At 34.8% G+C, this 20,198-nt stretch overlaps 1 protein-coding gene and 3 pseudogenes across 1 annotated transcript; 2 read left to right on the top strand and 2 right to left on the bottom strand.

Moving 5' to 3' along the window:
- Positions 1 to 1,991: 1,991 nt before the first annotated feature.
- Positions 1,992 to 8,131, top strand: LOC113338449 (annotated as a pseudogene).
- Positions 8,132 to 8,187: 56 nt separating this feature from the next.
- LOC113338719 lies at positions 8,188 to 8,951 on the bottom strand (annotated as a pseudogene).
- A 4,011-nt stretch (positions 8,952 to 12,962) lies between these two features.
- On the top strand, positions 12,963 to 19,107 carry LOC113338448 (annotated as a pseudogene).
- A 56-nt stretch (positions 19,108 to 19,163) lies between these two features.
- LOC113339008 (histone H2A-beta, sperm-like) lies at positions 19,164 to 19,916 on the bottom strand. Its single transcript, XM_026584411.1, has 2 exons — positions 19,624 to 19,916; positions 19,164 to 19,533 (listed from the first exon to the last, which is right to left on the bottom strand). Exons 1-2 carry the CDS (start codon positions 19,819 to 19,821, stop codon positions 19,288 to 19,290), a joined length of 444 nt encoding a protein of 147 aa, XP_026440196.1. The 5' UTR covers positions 19,822 to 19,916; the 3' UTR covers positions 19,164 to 19,287.
- Between the last annotated feature and the right edge of the window lie 282 nt (positions 19,917 to 20,198).

Genomic DNA, 20,198 nt, shown 5'->3' with positions numbered 1-20,198 from the left:
TTGTACTTGTAACATCTTGATAGTTCATGACCCTTTTGAGAACAAAACCAGCACGTCAATCTTGGATAGTAATCAGGCATCTGTGGTGCGACTGCGGCTAAACACAAGTTGAATCCTGAAAAGTTACAAATAGAGTTTCCATAGGATGGGTCAATTGATTCTTCCAGCTTGATTGGATTCTCATCTTCACCGAAACCATCAAGGTTGATATGTATTACTACAACTCTATTACTTGATAGAGGTTTTACTGTATAATAAAGAAAGAACTCTATTACTGGAGCTTAAAAGGGATGGGTTTTGGGGGGCTTAATGGGGTCATGAAATAACAACCCATGGGACCCCTTATCTATCCTTTTTTCTAATAGTGAAAAATACTATAACCCCATGCTATATGGGTTCAACATATAGAAACCCCACAAAATGGATCCTCCACTATCAACTCCATTCTTTCAGATTTTGATATTTCTAGGCCCATTACTTTCAATTTTGGGGCCAGATTTTGAAATTTTACCGGAAGCTGACGTCATCAGAAAATAACAAATACCAAGACTGACCTTTAGTATTTATACCTAATAAAACTAGTTATAGATTTTATTTTCATTTTCATTTTATTTTTCACTCTCTCTCTCATCTGCTTTTTCATTCTCTCTCGGCAAAAGAAACAGGGCGGAGAATGCACATTTTCTAACCGATTTTTGCAATGAAAATCGATTTCAAAACCTAAATCTAAGGTTTACAAACAAAGATCTTGATCATCTAAACCTAAATTCAACATCAGCAGTACTTGTTATAGGGAGATTCAGTGAAAATCAATTGAAAAGAAGTGATAATCATTATCAAATCACAAATAGATCTGTAGGTTGCACGCAGAAGAAGAATAACATGGATGAAATAGTGAGATTCACCATCAAATCGAAAGAAATAGGTATTTCTTCTTCTTTTGATCTGATTTCAGAATTGTTGCGTCAATCTATAATGCTTTTATCATTCTCTTCGATTTGAACTATTATTTATCGATTTTGTTTTTACGAAAATCTTTTTAGGGTTTGTAATCAACTCTAATTTGTAATTTTTTATGATTTTAAATGAAATTTCTCGATGAACTCGTTATCAAAGTTCAGATCTGTTAAAATCTAATCTCTATCTTGCTTTTAATATAAAAGTCTTGATAAGAAATTTCAAAATAATAGTAATTAGGTTTCTATATTGGAAATCAATGAATCTCTGTATCTTAAATCTCGATTAAAAATCAGTTTTCAGATTCGAAATCAGTGAATTAGCATCTCTATTACCCATTTATTTGTTATGAATTTCATCTAATTTGATTTTTCGATTCGATTCAAGTTAATATCTACTTGTATTTGTTCTTGAATGTTTGATTTTATTACAATCAAAATTTGATTTACTCATTTGAGACACATCAGATGTATATTTTGTATAATTTGGATTTTCACCAAATCAGAGTTTATAAATTTTGTAGAATTCCTCTTTGAGATACGTTTATGAGGATGGGGAGATTATGAAGATGGTTGAAAACAGTGAGAGAAAAACGAGGAAGTTATAACTGAAGAATACATAGTCAATCTTCACAAACGCCTTCTTGGATGGTAACTACTCAATACATACCTTGTTATTATAGGATTTCTTTGTTGTTTGAATTGAATATACTTGACTGCTGCAAAAAATATTACGTCTTATATCATCATTGTGTGTATGAGGTCAAAGTGATGTTGGTTTTCATTTATGTTTGAAATTACTACAAAAATGCTACTTAATGTCATTTTGCATCATGTGATTCACGGTTTGATTGTGAAACTGAGTTAGTGATTCTACTCCGGTTGTTACTCCGAATGAAGTTAGTCAACCTGCGAAAAGGAGGTAGAGATTTGTTTAGAATGTTTAAAGAATTGAAGCAGTCGGTTACAAATGATTAGGGAGGTTCGAAACCTCATGTGGTTGAAGAGGATTAGAAGTTTCTGGAGAAGAAAGAAATGCTTCGTGATTTCGAGCAACAACTGAGCAATGTATCTAAGCATGTAATAAATACTTGATGGTAGTATTAAGTGTTGATTTTGTTTTTCAGGATATTATATTTTATTCGAGTTAAATTCATTCTTTGGTGGTGCAGGCTGAAGGACTTGTGAAAGCTCAGCAAGATATAGGAGAAACAATGAGTGAATTGGGTCTAGCATTCATCAAATTGATGAAATTTGAGAAGGAGGGGGCAATGTATAATTGTCAGAGAACACGAGCGGTGAATATGAAATGTGTTGCAACAGCCGCTGTGAAAGCAATCAGGTATTATCGAGAATTGAATTCACAATGACAAACATCTGGTACAATATTTTTTAACGAAACGAAGTTTGGAATGTTCTATCTAGTTGATTTGCAATTACTCAGAACTGAATGTGTACCTATAATTGAGAAGAAGGGATGTATAATGAGTAGCATCTTATTTTAAGTCAGCCTAGTTTTCCAAGAACGTAAGCACATGCCTTCAAATTTGAAATCAGAACCTGTTAACCTTTTCATTGTGACTATTTGTGGCAAATTTATCAATTTTTTGATGGACTTGAACATTTAATCACCCTCTAGACTCTAGTTTCTTTATTTTGTTATCTATATAACTCTTTTTAGTTCCTGATTTCGCATTTTAATACAGGACACCCTACATGAGTATCTTGGAAGATGGTTGCTGTCAGAGAATATGATAGAATCAAGGTATTATCAGTTCAGGTTCTCTAATATTAATTATCTGATGCTGACTTGATTTAATATAGAACTTACTTTCTCATAGTTCTGTTAATGACATTCATTCTTATTATGTATTTTAATTCCGAAACATTTATCATAAATAATATATATATATATATATATATAATAATTATGCTTGATATGAGCCAGATGAATGTTTTACTGGTATTGGTATTCAGTTAGATAACTTCAATTCTTTATTCACATTACACAAGTAGGATGCATGTGTACCTAGAAGTTACACATGTTATATGCTTGTGTAACTCCTAATTACACAAGTAGGATGCATGTGTAACTTCTACTTACACATGTTATATGCTTGTGTAACTCCTAATTACAAGTAGGATGCATGTGTAACTCTGAATCCTGAGATCTCTGCAACCTGAACTCACTCATAGAACCAGAAGCTCTCGTAAAACATGTGAATTGATATTGAAGTTTAATGAACTCATATAATTCATTATCTTCTTAAGCTTTTTTGATTGATACATCTCTTTAATCTTGTTGGTTTCTTATGTTTTCTGAATTTTGTAGCCTACTGCGTGGTCGCAGCGAATCTGCCAGAAGACAAGTTCCAGTTGCATTTCTATAACGTGTCAAGGATTGACTTCAGCAAGAGATATAGATGAGCAAGGTTGCACACAACCTTAACAAGTAGTTTGGGTAATTCTTTCAAAATTTACCTGTCAATAGGAAACAATAACGTTAATAATTATGTATCTCTAAAGTCATGAATTTGAGTACTGCTAAGTATATGGATGTGTAACTGCAGATTACACTAGCCAAGTGGATATGTAACTTCTTATTACATAAGCCATATGGATGTGTAACTACAGTTTACACAAGCCATATGGATGTGTAACTACCGTTTACACAAGCCATTGCATGTGTACCTGCTAAGTATATTTTTGTTTTACGTTTCAAGTGTGTAGATTTTGTGTCCTGGTTTGTGAATTTGGATTTATTGGGCTTAAGTAGTAACGCAATATACCTAAGATGGATTTACATAACTGATGGAAGTGGAGATTCGGAATGGCACAAATCTTCATGGATCTTCCAAGGATTCACACTGGTGTTATGGCCACTTGGTGCGCAAGGGAGTGGTTTAATTTTTACAGTCTCTATGTTCTATATTTTCTAAAGCTTTTATTATCTGAAAATTTAACTTTTAACTTATAGGTTGGTACTTGAGTTTTGCATCATTTGATGCGTTGTGAGGGGTGCAACACTAATGGTTAAAGTTTTCTGTCATATATTCTAGGCGTGAACTTTTTGTTTCATTGAAAGATTTAGGAGAGAGGTCTGAAATAAAGAAGAAAGTGATATGAAGACACCGATTGGTAAGTTTGATGGAACAACTGCACAAACAACATAATACGTTGGTCTGTGATCATGGGTCGTGTATGTAACTTCTACATGTGTAAATTCTAGTTACACAAGTTAAATAGATGTGTAATTTTTAGTTACACATGCTAATCAGATGTGTAACTTCTAGTTACACAAGCTAAACAGATGTGTAATTTGTAGTTACACATGCTAATTAGATGTGTAACTTTTACTTACACATACTGATTTTGATGTAGTTTTTTAGAGTTTTATCTTGATTTCGTTATCTTGATTTCAAATTTGTTAACTTTTGCTTGTTGACCAAAATCTGAATTTACTTTTTGTTCTTGAATGATTATTTCAGCTTGTATTTCTAGTTCAGCTACTTCATTCCCCTCTTACAATAGTGATGGTGGTGGATCTTACTTGATCTGTTAAGTTATTGAACCTTAATTCTTTTTATTAGTTCTTCACTGCTTGTTATATTTCATGATCGCAGACCTTTTTTATACAGATAATCAATTTTTGATTGGTGAAAATATGGGATTTTACTTGTATAGTTATCTTTCTTCTGCTCATGCTTTTCCTTCTTTCATATAATGATGTTGCCATGATTCTTTGATTGTTGAATCAAAGCTTGGATTTTACTTACTATACAGAATGAGCACTGGTATAACAATTATGGTCAAATATTTTACTATATAGAAGGGTATACATGTTTGTGCATCGACACGGCGACTGACATGGTAAACACAGGTTCAATAAAGTTAGGGTTAGGTTCATGTTATGAACATTCTTATGTTTTGTGATTTCTCTTGTTAGCTAGTTCGATCTAACTAGGCTGCAAAAATGTCAAAATTCTGAAATCGTGTAACTGCTAGTTACACATGCCAATTGGATGTGTAACTGCGAGTTACACATGCCAATTGAATGTGTAACTGCTAGTTACATGTGGTAATTATATGTGTAAAACTTAAGATTTGTATATCTTATGTCATGCATTCATATTTTTTTATGTTCTGGTCTGATACTGGAATACCAATCAGTCTTTCCATGCATAAATATTGATTTATCATCTTTTACAGGCTACCCTCTCTGAGCAGATGAGTTAGGAGGTATGATTGCGTAAGACTTGAGATGACAGAGAAGAATATGAAGATCAATTGATGTTTTGGATTGGTGTGTCAATCTGCAGGTGTTGATTATTAATATTACCCTCAATTACACTACATAGATGCATGTGTAACTCTCAATTACACTAGATAGATGCATATGTAACTCTCGATTACGCTAGACAAATGCGTGTGTAAATTCTAGTTACACATGCTAAAAAATTGTTTAAATGAATATTAAAGTAATACATGTATTTTTTTTTATGTTCTTTTTTTGATGTCTATTTTTTGCATATATATACAAGTGTAACTTTGCATTACACATGCCATAAGGATGTGTAACTTCTGGATACACATGCCATATGCATGTGTAACTTATGTTTACACATTCACACTGTACTTTAATAATTCGGGGCCTAGATTTAATAATTTTGGGCCTAGATTTAAACTTTATTTAATTATGGGCTTGACAATATTCATAAGGGTATCAAGGTCTTTTAATAATTCGGGCCTAGGTTTAAACTTCTTTTAATTAAGGGCCTCATATTATGGGTTACCCATGGGTGGGCCTGAGCCTAATTTTCCCTTTCTAATATCTAATCTACCCTTAATTTGATTAGTGTTAATTAAATTGATTAAGCTAACTAATCAGCACCGTTGAATCGATTAGGCTAATCAAAACTTGATTTTATCTTCATCCGAAAAATCATCCTCAGACTGATCATCCTCAGAGACATAAACACACTTACTTTTATCAAGTAATTTGGTGTTCTTCTGTGCTTTAAAGGCAACATCCTTTCCGATTTTGGATGTACGCTCATGATCAAAGATCTTTATCTTTCCAACCAAGGTATTTCTGGAAAGATTATCGAGGTTATTTCCCTCAATGATGGCATGCTTCTTAGACTCGTATCTAGACGGCAGCGATCTAAGAATTTTCATCACAATGTCCTTTTCAGGAATAGTCTTACCCATTGCAAAATATGCATTAACAATTTCAGACACTTTGTGATTAAACTCATCAAATGAATCTTCATCTGCCATACGAAGGTTCTCCCAATCGGAATTAAGGTTTTGAAGCCTAGCTTCCTTTTCACTGGAGTTTCCTTTAAATACGGTTTCTAAGATATCCCAAGCATCTTTAGAACTAGTGGAATTACACACATGGTGCTGAAGATTTGAGGTAATGGCATGTATGATGGCATTCAAACCGTCGGAATTTTTCTTAGACGCAAGTATCTCAGCAGGGATATATTCACCAATAGGTTTGAGAAAGTTTACATCTCCAACTGCCACAACGGGAGCATCATAGCCATTAACAACATATACCCATGATTGAAAATCACGTGCTTCAAGAAAAGCTCGCATAGCAATTTTACACCATAAGTAATTAGAGCCATCGAAGACTGGTGATACGTTAATAGAGATAGCACCTCTGTCCATAGAGTCAGATCGCTACAAACACAGACTTGTAAGGTCTTGAACGTGTTTGCCTACTCTGATACCAATTGAAAAAGCGGAGGTCTAACAACGCCACCCAATATTTCGCTTAGAAATTTGTATGAACAAACTTGAATACACTTTTAAGAGAATCAACAAGACTCAATCAATTAAAAGTATATCGACGAGTTTATATCTCCATCCTTATTTGATTTCCTCATATAAACCATATTCTTCTTCACCATAACTAGTTCAAATGACTCAAATGAACTAGTTAGAGAGTTGTTCAATTGTATAAATCTTATGTAAATACACAAGACACAATTGAAGGAAAAAAAGATTTGATTTACTCGAATCGATTCATGAACTTTATAGCCACGGTTTGCAATTTGCATTCCTTAGTTTATATAAATACAAGTTCATAAATAATCGTCTTTAGATATAACCAACTCAAGTTCGCGGACTTAAGTTCCCGGAAGAAGTTCACAAACTCCAGCAGATATTCTCGGGATGAAAACCTCCGCCAGTTCGCGGACTGAGCTCACATCTCTTGTTTCGGTTTTTCTGATCAATAAAATACGCATACTTTGGTTCAAGGAATAAGAACTTATACATATATAGTGTTGAAGGTGTGGAAGCAAGCCTTTGGCAGGTAACTTGCCACTAAATTTATAACAAGTGGTAGTTAGACTGTTAGAGTTGAGAATTATTCTTTTCTTATAGAAAGATGCTAGTGGAAGATTATAGCGCAATCTAATCTCTAGAGTTCCTTATCATGATCATGAGTAGTTCAGTTGATTGTATTGGTAGAGAAAATTGGTATAAATGGGTGGAAAAAACAGGTACCTGAGACACTTCCAGAGAAGATACTAGAGAAAATGAAAGCACCTGCTAAAGAGGACGACGTTCCGGTAATTAGTCCGGAACAACTCAAGGAAGCTGACGGATTTTTATTTGGATTCCCTTCACGTTTCGGTATGATGCCAGCCCAATGCAAGGCTTTCTTTGACTCAACTTATGAACTTTGGGAAACTCAATCACTCGCTGGAAAACCTGCTGGTATCTTTTGGAGCACAGGTTTTCACGGTGGAGGCCAGGAGAATAGGGCGTGAGATCTCTTTCCCTAGCATTGTTTCATTTGCTCCATAAGACTTACTTCTTGCAATCTATTATCCATTGGGCGTGGGAAGTTGTCTCAGGCTCAGCATCCCGTGCGAACTATGAGACTTTTCTCAAGCATTATGGTGTTCTTATTGCAGATTCACAGCCATAACACAATTGGCTTTGTGCCACTAGGGTACACTTTCGGAGATGGTATGTATGAAATGAATGAAGTGAAAGGTGGATCTTCGTATGGATCTGGTACTTACGCAGGGGATGGTACTCGTCTTCCCTCAGAATTAGAGATGAAGCAGGCATTTTACCATGGCCTCTTCCACTATGAAATATTGTCAATAAACACAATGGGTCACTCTGTAAAGGCTAATATAAGTGTCTAAAAGTTGCCTTCTGAAAATTAAATTAAAAATGCAAATTTGATTACTTTTACGAACAGTGAACATAAGAAGAGATGTTGCATTCATTACAACCCAAAGTTGCAGCCTACATTTTCATTACTTACACATTAAACCCAAATAAGTTATGAACACTACTACTAAGTAACTAATTAGATCATATTTTTACTTCTTTGGATTTTTAGAAGCAACAGTTTTTCCTGGAAATTTTTGAATATCTGCCTCGGCCTTTCCGCTCTTCTTCGGTAACAAAACAGGGTTAATCTTAGGAAGAACACACCACCAGCAATTGTAACACCAGCAAGTAATTTCCCTAATTCTTCATCATTCCTTATTGCTAAGCAAATGTCTTGGTATGATTCTCGATTTCTTGTTGTCTCTTGCAGCATTTCCCGCCAATTCCAATACCTGAAAACCCATTTCAAAATTAAAATACACCAAATTAGAATCAAAATCCATTACCACCCAGATTACTAGTGAACACTAAGGGTTTTTACCTCAGCAGCGAGATATTCAAGAACAGCAGCCATGTAAACGGGAGCACCAGAACCAAGACGTCGAGAGTAACGACCTATCTTCAAGAAACGAGTGATTCTTCCAACTGGGAATTGTAGTCCAGCTTTAGCAGATTTTGTTACGGCTTTCTTTCTTCCTCCCTTGCCAACATTCGCAGTTGCAGTGCCAGTTCCTTCCATTGGTAACCTAAAATGATTCTGAAACTAGAGTTTTGAAAGTGAGAGAATTTCTGTGAATTGTTTATAGATGGAAGAGAATTTGTGAATCAAACTGTCCTGGTTCGCTGGTTATTTATACTGAACTTTCCGGAAGTGGATGACTTTCGGCATTCAGTCAGTTATCTTTTGATTATGATCAGCGGTTGTTAGTACATAGCCGGCGATCCGTGTGCTTCATTATTAACTAATAAGATTTGTTCGATACTTTAACATGGGAGAGAGGAGTCCTTGTAAAGCTTACGCGTGGAAAATGTAAAAGGAAAACGGACATGATGAAGACGGACGGTTGAAAAACCGTACAAGCAGGGTGGTTTTGGGTTCCTTGTACGAGGGGGCGGTTTTTTTCGCGGATTCTTTAACCGTCTGTTGGATTTTTTTTTCAATGCGTTTCTATGCGTCCATCACAGTAGGAGGTTGCAGTTTCATGCCCCACGAGAAAAAAGTTTGAAAAAAGCAAGGTTTTAAAAACGTCCGTTAAAACGGTCACATCCATATACCGCGGCCGTGAGGGTTCTCGAACCCCGTGCCTATATTAGGCCGATAAATAGGAAAAAAAACGGCAGTTTTATAGTACCGTTTTTCTGTTTTCATACACGTTATAACCGTTTTTCTAAAATTAGTTTGAATGTTTATTTCTTATAAATAACATTTTAACGTGCGTTTTTTAGAACTGTTTTTCCGTTATCACGCACGTTATAACCGTGTAAACAACTTTCTTACCATTTCTTTTGATTTTTTTCTTTCTCTGGATTGAAAGCTGAAAATTTCGAATTAAATTTTTTTAAATGATACAAGGAAACTAACTACAGGATTAAAAACTTCAAATTTAAAAAACCTAGGATTGTTAAACTAGTATTCATCATTTAAACAGCTACGCGAACCAACTACGAGCACCACCTTTTTTCAAGTATTCTTTATTTTCTCGACGGTTCATTTCCACATCATAGTCATCGTTGTCGGGGTACTGGCTATCTTTTTTTGCATAAGTATCATCATCATAATAACCATCATTATCGTTATCATAACCTCCTTCAATATCATCATTATTGTTACCTACTTCATTATTATTATCAATATTAGAATTATATCCTTCGTTCATATGTTGAACACCATGGTCAGAGCGATCAGAAGTGTAACGAGAATCATATGTTGGATTCACATTCTCATAACATTGTGCATTGTCTCCAAATGAAAGATTACCAAAGTCGTAAACAAAGTCACTCATCGGTAACCTTTTGTATGGGTTTTGAACTTCAGGATCATGCCAGTTGTATGGTAGAGGGATATGCTCTGGATTATTAACGGCCTCCTCTTCCAGCATATTTAACCAAATATCTTAAAACACAAGCCTTTATATCACGAATCTCCCTTTTTACTTCCTTCAACTCATCAAGAACATCGGAAAACTTCTGAGAGTTAGAAGGTACCGCCCTTGGTTTTCTTGTATTCCTTCTTTTTCTTTTCAAGGACGAAGAATTTGGAGATTTCTCTTTTTCCTTGATTGATGGCTTAACAATCATGCTGACATCCTTTCCATCCAAAGACATGATGCTTTGAGAATATCAATTACTAACTGATTTTTGTGAGTGGAATTCACAATCTCAACACACAGTCTTGAAAAAGAATATCAAAGAGGAAAAAGGAATGTAGGGTTAGAAACCTTTAAACGGTTCGTGGACGTCCAACTCTAAACCCTATAAAGAGTAGAATTATCGATAATAACCCTTTTCTTTTATTTGATGGACATAATAACAAACCTAAGAAAACTTTTTCCTAAAGACTGTGCGTTCACAATCTTGTCTCTTTGATCAGGCACATGAGACAATATTTACCAATCAACACAATCAATTTGTGTTGTGGTGAACAACAATTTGTCCACCATTTTCCTCTTGAGAGGGAGAGGAATCCTCTGTTTTCTGTCTATCAAAGCGACTTGACCATACCTTCTTCTCTAATGGTCTTATTTTATCCTTGGAAACCGACTTCTTAGACGAAGATAAAATCCTACATACCTCAGCGGTCTTCTGAGCAAGTTTAAGCTTCCTTGCTAACTGATTTGATATTCGTTGAAGTTTGTTGGCATGCCTCATTTGATGTTTGTACTTGTAACATCTTGATAGTTCATGACCCTTTTGAGAACAAAACCAGCACGTCAATCTTGGATAGTAATCAGGCATCTGTGGTGCGACTGCGGCTAAACACAAGTTGAATCCTGAAAAGTTACAAATAGAGTTTCCATAGGATGGGTCAATTGATTCTTCCAGCTTGATTGGATTCTCATCTTCACCGAAACCATCAAGGTTGATATATGTATTACTACAACTCTATTACTTGATAGAGGTTTTACTGTATAATAAAGAAAGAACTCTATTACTGGAGCTTAAAAGGGATGGGTTTTGGGGGGCTTAATGGGGTCATGAAATAACAACCCATGGGACCCCTTATCTATCCTTTTTTCTAATAGTGAAAAATACTATAACCCCATGCTATATGGGTTCAACATATAGAAACCCCACAAAATGGATCCTCCACTATCAACTCCATTCTTTCAGATTTTGATATTTCTAGGCCCATTACTTTCAATTTTGGGGCCAGATTTTGAAATTTTACCGGAAGCTGACGTCATCAGAAAATAACAAATACCAAGACTGACCTTTAGTATTTATACCTAATAAAACTAGTTATAGATTTTATTTTCATTTTCATTTTATTTTCACTCTCTCTCATCTGCTTTTTCATTCTCTCTCGGCAAAAGAAACAGGGCGGAGAATGCACATTTTCTAACCGATTTTTGCAATGAAAATCGATTTCAAAACCTAAATCTAAGGTTTACAAACAAAGATCTTGATCATCTAAACCTAAATTCAACATCAGCAGTACTTGTTATAGGGAGATTCAGTGAAAATCAATTGAAAAGAAGTGATAATCATTATCAACAAATAGATCTGTAGGTTGCACGCAGAAGAAGAATAACATGGATGAAATAGTGAGATTCACCATCAAATCGAAAGAAATAGGTTATTTCTTCTTCTTTTGATCTGATTTCAGAATTGTTGCGTCAATCTATAATGCTTTTATCATTCTCTTCGATTTGAACTATTATTTATCGATTTTGTTTTTACGAAAATCTTTTATGGTTTGTAATCAACTCTAATTTGTAATTTTTTATGATTTTAAATGAAATTTCTCGATGAACTCGTTATCAAAGTTCAGATCTGTTAAAATCTAATCTCTATCTTGCTTTTAATAAAAAGTCTTGATAAGAAATTTCAAAATAATAGTAATTAGGTTTCTATATTGGAAATCAATGAATCTCTGTATCTTAAATCTCGATTAAAAATCAGTTTTCAGATTCGAAATCAGTGAACTAACATCTCTATTACCCATTTATTTGTTATGAATTTCATCTAATTTGATTTTTCGATTCGATTCAAGTTAATATCTACTTGTATTTGTTCTTGAATGTTTGATTTTATTACAATCAAAATTTGATTTACTCATTTGAGACACATCAGATGTATATTTTGTATAATTTGGATTTTCACCAAATCAGAGTTTATAAATTTTGTAGAATTCCTCTTTGAGATACGTTTATGAGGATGGGGAGATTATGAAGATGGTTGAAAACAGTGAGAGAAAAACGAGGAAGTTATAACTGAAGAATACATAGTCAATCTTCACAAACGCCTTCTTGGATGGTAACTACTCAATACATACCTTGTTATTATAGGATTTCTTTGTTGTTTGAATTGAATATACTTGACTGCTGCAAAAAATATTACGTCTTATATCATCATTGTGTGTATGAGGTCAAAGTGATGTTGGTTTTCATTTATGTTTGAAATTACTACAAAAATGCTACTTAATGTCATTTTGCATCATGTGATTCACGGTTTGATTGTGAAACTGAGTTAGTGATTCTACTCCGGTTGTTACTCCGAATGAAGTTAGTCAACCTGCGAAAAGGAGGTAGAGATTTGTTTAAAATGTTTAAAGAATTGAAGCAGTCGGATACAAATGATTAGGGAGGTTCGAAACCTCATGTGGTTGAAGAGGATTAGAAGTTTCTGGAGAAGAAAGAAATGCTTCGTGATTTCGAGCAACAACTGAGCAATGTATCTAAGCATGTAATAAATACTTTGATGGTAGTATTAAGTGTTGATTTTGTTTTTCAGGATATTTATATTTTATTCGATTTAAATTCATTCTTTGGTGGTGCAGGCTGAAGGACTTGTGAAAGCTCAGCAAGATATAGGAGAAACAATGAGTGAATTGGGTCTAGCATTCATCAAATTGATGAAATTTGAGAAGGAGGGGGCAATGTATAATTGTCAGAGAACACGAGCGGTGAATATGAAATGTGTTGCAACAGTCGTTGTGAAAGCAAGCAGGTATTATCGAGAATTGAATTCACAATGACAAACATCTGGTACAATATTTTTTAACGAAACGAAGTTTGGAATGTTCTATCTAGTTGATTTGCAATTACTCAGAACTGAATGTGTACCTATAATTGAGAAGAAGGGATGTATAATGAGTAGCATCTTATTTTAAGTCATCCTAGTTTTCCAAGAACGTAAGCACATGCCTTCAAATTTGAAATCAGAACCTGTTAACCTTTTCATTGTGACTATTTATGGCAAATTTATCAATTTTTTGATGGACTTGAACATTTAACCACCCTCTAGACTCTAGTTTCTTTATTTTGTTATCTATATTAACTCTTTTTAGTTCCTGATTTCGCATTTTAATACAGGACACCCTACATGAGTATCTTGGAAGATGGTTGTTGTCAGAGAATATGATAGAATCAAGGTATTATCAGTTCAGGTTCTCTAATATTAATTATCTGATGCTGACTTGATTTAATATAGAACTTACTTTCTCATAGTTCTGTTAATGACATTCATTCTTATTATGTATTTAATTCCGAAACATTTATCATAAATAATTATATATATATATATATATATAATAATTAGCTTGATATGAGCCAGATGAATGTTTTACTGGTATTGGTATTCAGTTAGATAACTTCAATTCTTTATTCACATTACACAAGTAGGATGCATGTGTACCTAGAAGTTACACATGTTATATGCTTGTGTAACTCCTAATTACACAAGTAGGATGCATGTGTAACTTCTACTTACACATGTTATATGCTTGTGTAACTCCTAATTACACGTAGGATGCATGTGTAACTCTGAATCCTGAGATCTCTGCAACCTGAACTCACTCATAGAACCAGAAGCTCTCGTAAAACATATGTGAATTGATATTGAAGTTTAATGAACTCATATAATTCATTATCTTCTTAAGCTTTTTTGATTGATACATCTCTTTAATCTTGTTGGTTTCTTATGTTTTCTGAATTTTGTAGCCTACTGCGTGGTCGCAGCGAATCTGCCAGAAGACAAGTTCCAGTTGCATTTCTATAACGTGTCAAGGATTGACTTCAGCAAGAGATATAGATGAGTCAAGGCGCTTGTTGTTGCACACAACCTTAACAAGTAGTTTGGGTAATTCTTTCAAAATTTACCTGTCAATAGGAAACAATAACGTTAATAATTATGTATCTCTAAAGTCATGAATTTGAGTACTGCTAAGTATATGGATGTGTAACTGCATATTACACTAGCCAAGTGGATATGTAACTTCTTATTACATAAGCCATATGGATGTGTAACTACAGTTTACACAAGCCATATGGATGTGTAACTACCGTTTACACAAGCCATTGCATGTGTACCTGCTAAGTATATTTTTGTTTTACGTTTCAAGTGTGTAGATTTTGTGTCCTGGTTTGTGAATTTGGATTTATTGGGCTCAAGTAGTAACGCAATATACCTAAGATGGATTTACGTAACTGATGGAAGTGGAGATTCGGAATGGCACAAATCTTCATGGATCTTCCAAGGATTCACACTGGTGTTATGGCCACTTGGTGCGCAAGGGAGTGGTTTAATTTTTACAGTACTCTATGTTCTATATTTTCTAAAGCTTGTTTATTATCTGAAAATTTAACTTTTAACTTATAGGTTGGTACTTGAGTTTTGCATCATTTGATGCGTTGTGAGGGGTGCAACACTAATGGTTAAAGTTTTCTGTCATATATTCTAGGCGTGAACTTTTTGTTTCACTGAAAGATTTAGGAGAGAGGTCTGAAATAAAGAAGAAAGTGATATGAAGACACCGATTGGTAAGTTTGATGGAACAAATGCACAAACAACATAATACGTTGGTCTGTGATCATGGAGTCGGTGTGTAACTTCTACATGTGTAACTTCTAGTTACACAAGTTAAATAGATGTGTAATTTTTAGTTACACATGCTAATCAGATGTGTAACTTCTAGTTACACAAGCTAAACAGATGTGTAATTTGTAGTTCACATGCTAATTAGATGTGTAACTTTTACTTACACATACTGATTTTGATGTAGTTTTTTAGAGAGTTTTATCTTGATTTCGTTATCTTGATTTCAAATTTGTTAACTTTTGCTTGTTGACCAAAATCTGAATTTACTTTTTGTTCTTGAATGATTATTTCAGCTTGTATTTCTAGTTCAGCTACTTCATTCCCCTCTTACAATAGTGATGGTGGTGGATCTTACTTGATCTGTTAAGTTATTGAACCTTAATTCTTTTTATTAGTTCTTCACTGCTTGTTTATTTCATGATCGCAGACCTTTTTTATACAGATAATCAATTTTTGATTGGTGAAAATATGGGATTTTACTTGTATAGTTATCTTTCTTCTGCTCATGCTTTTCCTTCTTTCATATAATGATGTTCCATGATTCTTTGATTGTTGAATCAAAGCTTGGATTTTACTTACTATACAGAATGAGCACTGGTATAACAATTATGGTCAAATATTTTACTATATAGAAGGGTATACATGTTTGTGCATCGACACGGCGACTGACATGGTAAACACAGGTTCAATAAAGTTAGGGTTAGGTTCATGTTATGAACATTCTTATGTTTTGTGATTTCTCTTGTTAGCTAGTTCGATCTAACTAGGCTGCAAAATGTCAAAATTCTGAAATCGTGTAACTGCTAGTTACACATGCCAATTGGATGTGTAACTGCGAGTTACACATGCCAATTGAATGTGTAACTGCTAGTTACATGTGGTAATTATATGTGTAAAACTTAAGATTTGTATATCTTATGTCATGCATTCATATTTTTTTATGTTCTGGTCTGATACTGGAATACCAATCAGTCTTTCCATGCATAAATATTGATTTATTCCATCTTTTACAGGCTACCCTCTCTGAGCAGATGAGTTAGGAGGTATGATTGCGTAAGACTTGAGATGACAGAGAAGAATATGAAGATCAATTGATGTTTGGATTGGTGTGTCAATCTGCAGGTGTTGATTATTAATATTACCCTCAATTACACTACATAGATGCATGTGTAACTCTCAATTACACTAGATAGATGCATATGTAACTCTCGATTACGCTAGACAAATGCGTGTGTAAATTCTAGTTACACATGCTAAAAAATTGTTTTAAATGAATATTAAAGTAATACATGTATTTTTTTTTATGTTCTTTTTTTGATGTCTATTTTTTGCATATATATACAAGTGTAACTTTGCATTACACATGCCATAAGGATGTGTAACTTCTGGATACACATGCCATATGCATGTGTAACTTATGTTTACACATTCACACTGTACTTTAATAATTCGGGGCCTAGATTTAATAATTTTGGGCCTAGATTTAAACTTTATTTAATTATGGGCTTGACAATATTCATAAGGGTATCAAGGTCTTTTAATAATTCGAGGCCTAGGTTTAAACTTCTTTTAATTAAGGGCCTCATATTATGGGTTACCCATGGGTGGGGCCTGAGCCTAATTTTCCCTTTCTAATATCTAATCTACCCTTAATTTGATTAGTGTTAATTAAATTGATTAAGCTAACTAATCAGCACCGTTGAATCGATTAGGCTAATCAAAACTTGATTTTATCTTCATCCGAAAATCATCCTCAGACTGATCATCCTCAGAGACATAAACACACTTACTTTTATCAAGTAATTTGGTGTCTTCTGTGCTTTAAAGGCAACATCCTTTCCGATTTTGGATGTACGCTCATGATCAAGATCTTTATCTTTCCAACCAAGGTATTTCTGGAAAGATTATCGAGGTTATTCCCTCAATGATGGCATGCTTCTTAGACTCGTATCTAGACGGCAGCGATCTAAGAATTTCATCACAATGTCCTTTTCAGGAATAGTCTTACCCATTGCAAAATATGCATTAACAATTTCAGACACTTTGTGATTAAACTCATCAAATGAATCTTCATCTGCCATACGAAGGTTCTCCCAATCGGAATTAAGGTTTTGAAGCTAGCTTCCTTTTCACTGGAGTTTCCTTTAAATACGGTTTCTAAGATATCCCAAGCATCTTTAGAACTAGTGGAATTACACCATGGTGCTGAAGATTTGAGGTAATGGCATGTATGATGGCATTCAAACCGTCGGAATTTTTCTTAGACGCAAGTATCTCAGCAGGGATATATTCACCAATAGGTTTGAGAAAGTTTACATCTCCAACTGCCACAACGGGAGCATCATAGCCATTACAACATATACCCATGATTGAAAATCACGTGCTTCAAGAAAAGCTCGCATAGCAATTTTACACCATAAGTAATTAGAGCCATCGAAGACTGGTGATACGTTAATAGAGATAGCACCTCTGTCCATAGAGTCAGATCGCTACAAACACAGACTTGTAAGGTCTTGACGTGTTTGCCTACTCTGATACCAATTGAAAAAGCGGAGGTCTAACAACGCCACCCAATATTTCGCTTAGAAATTTGTATGAACAAACTTGAATACACTTTTAAGAGAATCAACAAGACTCAATCATTAAAAGTATATCGACGAGTTTATATCTCCATCCTTATTTGATTTCCTCATATAAACCATATTCTTCTTCACCATAACTAGTTCAAATGACTCAAATGAACTAGTTAGAGAGTTGTTCAATTGTATAAATCTTATGTAAATACACAAGACACAATTGAAGGAAAAAAAGATTGATTTACTCGAATCGATTCATGAACTTTATAGCCACGGTTTGCAATTTGCATTCCTTAGTTATATAAAACAAGTTCATAAATAATCGTCTTTAGATATAACCAACTCAAGTTCGCGGACTTAAGTTCCCGGAAGAAGTTCACAAACTCCAGCAGATATTCTCGGGATGAAAACCTCCGCCAGTTCGCGGACTGAGCTCACATCTCTTGTTTCGGTTTTTCTGATCAATAAAATACGCATACTTTGGTTCAAGGAATAAGAACTTATACATATATAGTGTTGAAGGTGTGGAAGCAAGCCTTTGGCAGGTAACTTGCCACTAAATTTATAACAAGTGTTAGTTAGACTGTTGAGTTGAGAATTATTCTTTTCTTATAGAAGAGATGCTAGTGGAAGATTATAGCGCAATCTAATCTCTAGAGTTCCTTATCATGATCATGAGTAGTTCAGTTGATTGTATTGGTAGAGAAAATTGGTATAAATGGGTGGAATAAACAGGTACCTGAGACACTTCCAGAGAAGATACTAGAGAAAATGAAAGCACCTGCTAAAGAGGACGACGTTCCGGTAATTAGTCCGGAACAACTCAAGGAAGCTGACGGATTTTTATTTGGTTCCCTTCACGTTTCGGTATGATGCCAGCCCAATGCAAGGCTTTCTTTGACTCAACTTATGAACTTTGGGAAACTCAATCACTCGCTGGAAAACCTGCTGGTATCTTTTGGAGCACAGGTTTTCACGGTGGAGGCCAGGAGAATAGGGCGTGAGATCTCTTTCCCTAGCATTGTTTCATTTGCTCCATAAGACTTACTTCTTGCAATCTATTATCCATTGGGCGTGGGAAGTTGTCTCAGGCTCAGCATCCCGTGCGAACTATGAGACTTTTCTCAAGCATTATGGTGTTCTTATTGCAGATTCACAGCCATAACACAATTGGCTTTGTGCCACTAGGGTACACTTTCGGAGATGGTATGTATGAAATGAATGAAGTGAAAGGTGGATCTTCGTATGGATCTGGTACTTACGCAGGGGATGGTACTCGTCTTCCCTCAGAATTAGAGATGAAGCAGGCATTTTACCATGGCCTCTTCCACTATGAAATATTGTCAATAAACACAATGGGTCACTCTGTAAAGGCTAATATAAGTGTCTAAAAGTTGCCTTCTGAAAATTAAATTAAAAATGCAAATTTGATTACTTTTACGAACAGTGAACATAAGAAGAGATGTTGCATTCATTACAACCCAAAGTTGCAGCCTACATTTTCATTACTTACACATTAAACCCAAATAAGTTATGAACACTACTACTAAGTAACTAATTAGATCATATTTTTACTTCTTTGGATTTTTAGAAGCAACAGTTTTTCCTGGAAATTTTTGAATATCTGCCTCGGCCTTTCCGCTCTTCTTCGGTAACAAAACAGGGTTAATCTTAGGAAGAACACCACCACCAGCAATTGTAACACCAGCAAGTAATTTCCCTAATTCTTCATCATTCCTTATTGCTAAGCACAAATGTCTTGGTATGATTCTCGATTTCTTGTTGTCTCTTGCAGCATTTCCCGCCAATTCCAATACCTGAAAACCCATTTCAAAATTAAAATACACCAAATTAGAATCAAAATCCATTACACACCCAGATTACTAGTGAACACTAAGGGTTTTTACCTCAGCAGCGAGATATTCAAGAACAGCAGCCATGTAAACGGGAGCACCAGAACCAAGACGTCGAGAGTAACGACCTATCTTCAAGAAACGAGTGATTCTTCCAACTGGGAATTGTAGTCCAGCTTTAGCAGATTTTGTTACGGCTTTCTTTCTTCCTCCCTTGCCAACATTCGCAGTTGCAGTGCCAGTTCCTTCCATTGGTAACCTAAAATGATTCTGAAACTAGAGTTTTGAAAGTGAGAGAATTTCTGTGAATTGTTTATAGATGGAAGAGAATTTGTGAATCAAACTGTCCTGGTTCGCTGGTTATTTATACTGAACTTTCCGGAAGTGGATGACTTTCGGCATTCAGTCAGTTATCTTTTGATTATGATCAGCGGTTGTTAGTACATAGCCGGCGATCCGTGTGCTTCATTATTAACTAATAAGATTTGTTCGATACTTTAACATGGGAGAGAGGAGTCCTTGTAAAGCTTACGCGTGGAAAATGTAAAAGGAAAACGGACATGATGAAGACGGACGGTTGAAAAACCGTACAAGCAGGGTGGTTTTGGGTTCCTTGTACGAGGGGGCGG

The sequence above is a fragment of the Papaver somniferum genome, unplaced genomic scaffold, assembly GCF_003573695.1.
Source record: "Papaver somniferum cultivar HN1 unplaced genomic scaffold, ASM357369v1 unplaced-scaffold_19, whole genome shotgun sequence".
Lineage (NCBI taxonomy): Eukaryota > Viridiplantae > Streptophyta > Magnoliopsida > Ranunculales > Papaveraceae > Papaver > Papaver somniferum.
The sequence above is the reverse complement of the archived record's forward strand: the minus strand, read 5'-3'. Positions and strand labels throughout refer to the sequence as shown.